At 45.5% G+C, this 9,509-nt stretch overlaps 1 protein-coding gene across 2 annotated transcripts in view; it reads left to right on the forward strand.

Annotated features, from left to right (window-relative positions):
* The first annotated feature begins 2,653 nt into the window (after positions 1-2,653).
* The window catches only part of LOC143294928 (peroxidasin-like), an 85,433-nt gene continuing 78,577 nt past the window's right edge, over positions 2,654-9,509 (forward strand). Inside the window, exon 1 of one of the 2 annotated variants that reach the window (XM_076606444.1) lies at positions 2,654-3,346. In XM_076606444.1, the coding sequence (XP_076462559.1) occupies positions 3,156-3,346 (191 nt within the window). In that variant the 5' untranslated portion in view covers positions 2,654-3,155. The remainder of the gene's footprint in view (positions 3,347-9,509) is intronic. The other variant, XM_076606445.1, reaches the window with a different exon arrangement.

Genomic DNA, 9,509 nt, shown 5'->3' on the forward strand with positions numbered 1-9,509 from the left:
TTATTTATTCACCCTTTTTTTCTCAAGGCCTGACTAAGCGCGTTGGGTTACGCTGCTGGTCAGGCATCTGCTTGGCAGATGTGGTGTAGCGTATATGGATTTGTCCGAACGCAGTGACGCCTCCTTGAGCTACTGAAACTGAAACTGAAACGGGACACGACACACAACATGATCCTACATGGCTCCAGTGGTCTTCACTTTGCTCTGTGCACATTTCACTCCACTCGAGAAAAGTGGGAGACAGAGGAAGAGAGAGAATGAGGGAGCGGGGGAGGACAGTCACAGATAAACTCTTAATTATCAGAGACAGCGGTCTGAGACAGAGACACAGAGCTCTCTGTCTGTCTGTCTCTGTGTGCGCACTGGCACACGAATGCGCACTGATGTGTGCATGAGTATGTGTGTGAATGCATATGCATCCATTTGCGAGCGTGCTTGAATGTAAGTGTGTGTGCATGTCTATTCTATGGGCGCGCACGTGCATTCACATTGCATGTTTATGTGCGCGCGCGTGTCTCCGGTCGAGTGCGCACGTGTCTCAGTCGGTCAGTGCTCGCACGTGTGTGTGCAAAACGTACGATGTGTTGTGTCTGAGACAACAAAACAACACTGACTTTATGATAAATATTGGATGACCAAAGCCTGACAGAGAAGAGACAGAAGCAGAAAAGGGAGTGAGAGAGTTGCGGAGACCATGACATGGGCTGGGGGGGGGAGTGTGTGTGGGGGGGGGGGGGGTGCTGTGGGGGATGGAAGAGGTGCAGAAAATTATGGAAGAAACGGCGAAGGTGGTGGGGGCGGTGGGGGAGGGATGGGGGGGAGGAGCAGGGTGGGGGTGGGGGAGAGGGGTGAAAGGGTCAAGCTATAAACCAGTCTCTGAGTATCTAGAGCTGGACCATTCGAGCTGTCGAGGCGACTGACCGATGGCCTTGCAGCATGGACAAGGATGTACATCTGTGAGCAAAAGGCCGTATTGCATGGACTGAACCGTGCAGTCTGGCTTGACCTCTGGGTCATCTCTGTCTTTCTTTCTGACAGACCCGAGAGAGTGGGGTGGAGATAGGGCCCGGGGGGAGGGGTGGGGGAGCTCGGGGGAAGGAGGGACGGAAAGAAGGGAAGAGAGAGAGAGAGAGAGTGAAGAGGAAAACCGGGATTACACACACACACACACACACACACACACACCGTGGGACACACACACACACACACACACCCACACACGCACGCACGCACGCACACACACACACACACACACACACACACACGCACGCAATTATTGTATAGGGGGTGGACTATGAGGGGGAGGGGGACGAGGTTGGACGAGAGAGATGGAGGAAAGGGAGGAAAGAGAAGAGGTGGGAGTGCAGGGGGCTGGATGGGCGGTGACAGGGAAGGAAGGGCAGAGGGAGGGAGGAAGATAGAGAAAGGGGGGTGGGGGGGAATAGAGACTGAGGGAGGTCAGTGGAAAGAGGGAGAGCGGGTAGAGGGACGGCGAGAGAGAGAGAGAGAGAGAGATTGTTTGACTTGCACTGCACTGATTTGCGAACAGTTACGTTTGCACTCAGTAGATGAGTTTATAGCCTATATGAGTAAAATATGAGAAAGAGACAAACGTACAGAAAGACAGAGACTGACAGACAGAGGCTCAGAAACTGATGGCGAGACAGACCGAGAGAGCCAGTAGCCTACTAACTTTGTAGAAATCCACACACACACACACACACACACACATACCCCCCCCCCCCCCCACACACACACACACCACCCCCACACACACACTGACACAGAGTTCATCTGAGTAGCCTGCCCACTTCAGACATGATAGGTGTAAGAGATCGGCCTACCAGTCAGCAAGCTGTAGGGGGTCTGTGTGTACACTGAGCAGGTGACATAAAAAATAGACAAACATCTAGTGACAGTCACTGTGTGCCAAAGCTCCTGTCAACCTTGAAATGGTGGTGGTGAGGGGTGGTGGTGGTGGAAGCTGAGGGGCTGGAAGGACAGGGTGGAGAAGCGAAAGTACACAACACAATAAGTGCCCAACAGCTTTACAGCTGTGGCAAAAGAACGTCTTGACACGGCAGCGGAAACTGTTTGTTAGTCAGTGTGGCCTTTGCACTGACTGACTTCTCGTTCTCACAGAGGTCTGCACCAAGAACCACAGGTCTTAGACCAACACTTACCAAGTGGTGGGGGCTGCACCCAGCTTCTTAACCTAATTAAGCGAAGCTTAATAACTTCCGTAAAGCTCTGGCGATTGTTGAGCGCGCCTTCCTGTTCTTTTTGATGGTTGGCGTCAAGTTGACTGGCACCCACCCCCACTGTCACCCCCACCCCTCTGCCCACCCTTGTCACCCCCACCTCCTCTGCCCACCCCTGTCACCTCCTCTTCCGAAGCTACCCGTACAAAGAAAACAAAGTGTTGCTGACTGCGCCCGCAGCCTTCTTCTCAGGAAATCAAGGATGTATGTCGGTAGATCTATGTTTACACGACAGATTCCATTGAATCGATGCATACACACAATGAAAGCCCCTGTGAGTGAGACTTGAGAAAACGGACGGAGAGAGGTGATATGGGCTTTTCCAATGTGTGGTGCGGCACGGCACTGTGAGTCGTACACACAGGAATTTCCCCCAGCAAGGGCGAGAGAGAGAGAGAGAGAGAGGGAGTGCGAGTCGGCGAGAGTGGCGGAGTGGAGTCTCGATTTGTCGAGTCGCTCACAAGACTGCTACTATCACCTCCAGGCGAGAGACGACCAGCGAAGAGAGCAGAGGGGGGCTCTAGACAGACCAGCTCTCCGACTGCTGTCGAGCACGTACGTTCGTCTTTCCTCTGCCCCCTCTAACCCCCCCTCCGCCGTTAATCAAGACTGGAAACCCGACCGGCTGGTCGGGGGGCTTGAGGTTCGAATCTCCCGAGCGTTTGTGGACGAAATGCACAGAGGTGAATTGGCGCTGAGGACGGATTAGCTGGCGCCCAGCACCTCCAAAACAAAACAAATCATTCTGCAGGCACAGGGTTTTGGAAAGAAAAGTCGCGACTCAGCGTAATATACTGGTGGTGTGTTGTGTGTGCAACTACTGTGTGAGAAAGTGGTGTTTTCCGTGCTTGGATCAAATACCTATCGCCGCAGCAACAGCAGCAGAAGACAACCATGGGGATGATTTCCTTGGAGTGGGGGGTGTCGTGGCGGGGTGTGGTGGTGGTGGTGTGTCTGGTGGCCTCCCTGATGGGGCAGAGTGTGGGCTGTCCTGCCCGCTGTTTGTGTTTCAGGACTAACGTCAGGTGCATGTTCCTGCAGCTGGACTCCATACCTGCCTCCGTACCGCTCGACACCACCGTTCTGTAAGCCCCTAAAACGCCTTGTACATTTTAAAAGATGTTTATTACTTTGTTTGTTCATTTATGTGTTTACTTATGTGCTTCCTTTATTTATAATTGTTCTTTGTTTTCTACCTAACGATTTGAAATATAAGTATATTCATAGGTTTGTTTTATTATTATTCGTTAATTTGTTTGAATTATTTGTGTATTTATTTGTTATTATTTTCTGAAATTCTGTTTATTTCATTTGATTAATTCTGTATATTTATTCATTCAGTATTGACATATATATGTATATTATATATTCATTAATTTTATTTATTCATTTATTTAGAGAATATCATGTAATGAATGTTTGTTTTGTTAACAAAGAACATGTACAATACAGAAAAAGGAACGAAAGAAAGAAGGAAAGAAAAAAAAAGAAGAAGGAAAAAAAAAAAAGAAAAAAAAGAAGAAGAAAGCACAATTGCTCTTTGACATTGATGAACTTGCTGTTGTGCAGCTGAAGAACTTCCACTGACATTCTGACATTGATTCATCAACTTGTGAGTTACAGATATTCATTCCAAATGTGAACAAAGAAAAGAAATTAAGTGATGACAAATATATATCATCATGTGTGACAGAAAACAAACGATTTAATCCATTTATTTTGGTTCTTTAAAAACAACAACAACAAAAAGCAAAAACAAACATTGTCACCAGTGTTACCAATAAGCTTATAGAATTAGAATTGTAAAACAAAAACAAAACAAAACAAAACAAAATTAAAAAAAACAAAAAAAAAACTAAACAAAAATCAACCAGACACAAGGGAAATAATTGGGTTGGACATAAAGAAAGTCTAACCAGTCAGTAAATTTTTTTTCCTGCATGTTTGACACATTGTTGCTATAGTGTTAAGGCTTTTCAAGAATTATATAAATACATCATTTATAAACTTTTGAAGGATGTGAAAGAGGAAGGAAAAAGAAGAAGAAGAAGAAGAAGAAAACCTTTGATTTGTAGATGATTGAACCCACTTCTATATCCTTCCAATGAATATTTCTACTATTAGGCATTATTACATCTAGTGAAGTCATCTTGCCAAAATGAGGGTCCTAATTATTTTTTTAATTATTTGTTTACAAAGTTAATTATTTAAGTATATCACTAAATGCCTGCTTGTATATATATATATATATATATATATATATATCTACATATATATATTACGGATATTGTGATGAACTGTGGTTGACTGTAATGATGAGAGAACATGGAATGTGAACATTTTGGTATGGATTATATTGTTATTATTTATTTATTTTATTTTATTTAATTTTTTTATGATTATTTTTTTTTCCCTCAAGGCCTGACAAAGCGTGTTGGGTTGTTACACTGCTGGTCAGGCATCTGCTTGGCAGTTGTGGTGTAGCGTATATGGATTTGTCCGAACACAGTGACGCCTACTTGAGCTACTGAAACTGAAACTGGTATAGAACCTTAAAGCATGGTGAAATGGCTATGAAAAAAAAATGTGAGAAGAGTGAATGTCAAGTAGGAAGAGTGGGTTCAGTGGAGGCAGGGTCACAGTCCAGTTTCAGTTTCAGTTTCAGTAGCTCAAGGAGGCGTCACTGCGTTCGGACAAATCCATATATGCTACACCACATCTGCCAAGCAGATGCCTGACCAGCAGCGTAACCCAACGCGCTTAGTCAGGCCTCGAGGAAAAAAAAAGAAGAAAAAAAAGGTGAATAAATGATAGATAAGCTTACATAAATAAATAAATAAATAATAACTATAATGTAAAAAAAAAAAAAAAAGCAAATAGATGTAAAACATGAAGACACACATTCACATATACACCCACACATGCATAACAGATATGCACTGAACATGCAGTTTCAGAGATATGAAAGCACAGTCAAATACATATAAACGTACATGAGCTCCAACACACACACACACACACACACCACACACATTACCCTGCACCTCCTCTCCCCCCCCTCCTCTACACACTCATTTCTAGTCTAGTATCACAGCTTCCACGGCACACACACACATACACACACACACACACACACAGATGAACACTTACTTGTACAAGCACACACACATATGCCCATATCTCCACACAGTCCTCTCCCAGTAACTCCTGACAGGTACAACAGTCACCAGGTTGGACTTTGAATGTGAGGGTCCTAGGTTTGAACCCTGGTCCTGGTGTGTGGTCGGTCGGTTGATGGTGCAGATTTTTCAGAATTCACAGGTCATCAGATCAGTGCCTGAACCCTCTTCATATACACATAGAGGAAATAAAAGGCAAACGTTAGAGATCTCATGACCCATGTCACATTTGTTGTTGTCAGAGTTTGGTGAGTCATTGAAACAAGAACATGCCCAGTATGCACACCATTGAAAAAAGAATCCTTACATGGTGGGCGTAAAAACCACCATACATGTTTGTAAAAGGCCACTTGTAGTTGACACAAGTGAACGCTGGTGAGAGTTTCAGCTCACAATGAACAGTTCTAAGAAGACAGTCATCGACACAGGAAGGAAAACGGTTGTAAACATTGCCCCTGACTCCAGTCCTGTCCTCAGTCTGATGTTGCTGACTGACATCATGCATGACTGCATTGAATGCATGACAAAATGGACAGTGTCATGCTGACGTGATTCATTGTGGACAGACATACATGACTGCACTGAATGCATGACAAAATGGACAGTGTCATGCTGACGTGATTCATTGTGGACAGACATACACGACAGCACTAAATGCATGACAAAATGGACAGTGTCATGCTGACGTGATTCATTGCGGACGGACATACATGACTGCACTAAATGCATGACAAAATGGACAGTGTCATGCTGACGTGATTCATTGTGGACAGACATACATGACTGCACTGAATGCATGACAAAATGGACAGTGTCATGCTGACGTGATTCATTGTGGACAGACATACATGACAGCACTGAATGCATGACAAAATGGACAGTGTCATGCTGACGTGATTCATTGTGGACAGACATACATGACAGCACTAAATACATGACAAAATGGACAGTGTCATGCTGACGTGATTCATTGCGGACAAAAGAAGGCAGGCAAGAGAAGAAGGGAAATTTTTAACAGTGAATGATAGGAGACTGGAGGGAAGGAATGAACTGATTGAAAGATCTTACTGAATAACTCACACACACACACACACACACACACACACACACACACACACACACACACACACACACATGCCATGGACTCATGGATGCATGCACACAAACACACAAAAAACATCCATCTTCTCACTCTGTCTGTCTGTCTGTCTGTCTCTCTGTCTGTGTCACACACACACACACACACACACACACACACACACACACACATGCACACGCACACACACTCAAGAATACTTACACAGTATATATATATATACTCCATGTGCATCCTCCATTCACTTCCCCCACCCCCCCTCCCAGCCAGTCCACCCTCACAGACACACACACACACACACACACACACACACACACACACACACACACACACACACACAGATCCACACCTAGACCCCCCCCCCCCTCCCCACATACACACACACAACAAACAAACACCAATACACAAACCCCCTCCAGCCCCCTTGCACCAGCCCACCCCAATCCACCCCATCCCGTACCTCCCACCCCCTACCCCTCATCCCACCCCACACCCTCCGCCCATAATTTGAAGAGTCAGTGCCCTTTCTCCTAGTTGGAGGGTAAACCTGTCTGTCACCTGTGTCAAGTGGCGGGCAGTTTGAAGGTAGACCCCACACACTGTGTCAGGTGTGGGCAGGTGTTAGGGTTAATGCCACAGCAATCTGTAGGGTATGCCTCCCAGCCACAGCCACAACCACTCCCCCCCCCTCCTCCTCCTAGCTGTCCCCCCACCCCCTGGCTTCCCTCCCCCGCCCCCCCCAACCCCCCCACCCCCCTTCCCGTCCCCTGTCCCCCCATGCTTACCGCCTGACTGACTGACTGGCAGGTAAACGACCTTTGACAGCTTACCCTCCCAGCTGATTTGGGTTGGATCACATGGATGGTTTTCTCTTGGTGTTCTGGATTTATGTAATTAGCTGTTTAAGTATGTTGACTGTGTTGGTTTCTGTGAAGCAGGTTCTGTGGTTTGGGTTTGGTTCAGTTTATTGTGAGGGGGTGTGGCGGGGTGGGTGGGTGGTGGTGGTGGTGGTGGGGAGGGGGGGTGGGGTGTGTGAGAGTGACAGGAGGAGGGGTGACAGGGGTGAGGAAGGGAGAGGGGACAGGGTGGGTTGGGATGCACACTCGCATGCAAGTACACACACACACACACACACACAGACACACACACACACACACACACACACACACACACACACACACACCATACCACACAGACACACACACACACACATAGACACATGCATACACATGCACACACACACATGCACACACACATAGACACATGCATACACATGCACACACACACATGCACACACACACACACACACACTCACACTCACACACACACACACACACACACACACACACACACACACACACACTCTCTCTCTCTCTCTCTCTCTCTCTGTCACTCTGTCTCTCTTTCTGTCTCTGTCTCTCTGTGTCTCTGTGTGTGTCTCTCTCTCTGTCTCTCTGTATGTCTCTCTCTCTGTGTCTGTCTCTCTCTGTGTGTGTCTCTCTCTGTCTGTCTCTGTCTCTCTTATGCAGCCATCTTTCTGTTGTCACAAGACTACAGTCTACTGTCTAGAAGCTAAAAAAATAAATCTTCAACTGAAAGAAGGATGCACTCATGTTGGAAACTTTTAACATACTACATTACAACCACAATTAGCTGACAGTGTAAACTTGCAAACTGTGCATCTCCTATTAAAGTTAAAAAATATTATTATTTTTTGTTGTTGTTGTTGTTGTAGAAATCAGGCTTTTTGTGTGTGAGTGTATATTTGCCTCATCACCCCTTTTCTGGGAGTGTTTGTCAAAAGAGAAAAAAGAAATGAACTGCAGGTTGATTCAGTCAGGCTTTTACTATTAAACGGAATGAAGATTATGAGACACATTCATCATTGTGTTGGCATGAATGAATTCTGTAGGGCCTGTCAGTGTCAGTAATGTATGAATGGAGTCTAGTGTCTGTCACAGAATGGAAGGCTTTTTTTGAACTTGTTTATGTGAATAGAAATGTTAGCTGAAGTCTACACACACACACACACACACACATATACATGTATTCATGAACACACACACACACACACACACACATGTATACATACATACATGTATTCATGAATACATGCACACAGTATACATGCATGCACACACACACACACACACACACACGTATACATACATACATGTATTCATGAATACATGCACACAGTATACATGCACACACACACACACACACACACACACACACACACACACACACACACACACATGTGTACACACACTCACACACACAGTGTCACACTCTCACACAAAGAGTACATAAATGATGTGATCTTGACTAAAAGCACTTAATGCTTTCTTGAACTCTAATCTTTGTTAGTTTATAATTGAGGGAAAGAGTCATAATACTTTTTCTTTTCTTTTTTTTTTTTTTTTTACACAAATTCAAGTAATTTGTCTCAGTTTATTAGCTTACAGTTGGGCCAACAGCAGAGTGAGAGCTGTATGATCAATGGTTTCTCCACTGCAGTGGGAGGGGAAGTCAGTTAAGGCTTAGTCTTTTGCGAAGGACTATGACTCTCAAACTAGGTGGCAAAATTGCACTGGTTCTTAGTGCTGCAGCCTTGGGGGCTAATTGGCATTCGGGAACTATCCCAGAGCTGACTGTCCTGAAACCCTCTTGGCTGAGAGAGTTGGGATACATGTAACTTGGACAAGACACTCTCCACTAAAATCAAATTCAAGCCCAGATACATGTAACTTGGACAAGACACTCTCCGCTAAAATCAAATTCAAGCCCAGATACATGTAGTTGGGACAGCAGTTGCCTCCTCTGCTTTTCTGATGGTCAAAGTCGGACTTTGTCTAGCAATTGACTGGCCAATGTGAACACTGACAGTGATCGGAGTGAGCATTCTGCTCCTTTCCAATACTTCCCTTGTGCCCCCAAATCAGTGGCCGATGGTGTAATCATGAATAAGTT

This window comes from Babylonia areolata, chromosome 20 (assembly GCF_041734735.1).
Source record: "Babylonia areolata isolate BAREFJ2019XMU chromosome 20, ASM4173473v1, whole genome shotgun sequence".
In the NCBI taxonomy this organism is placed as follows: domain Eukaryota; kingdom Metazoa; phylum Mollusca; class Gastropoda; order Neogastropoda; family Buccinidae; genus Babylonia; species Babylonia areolata.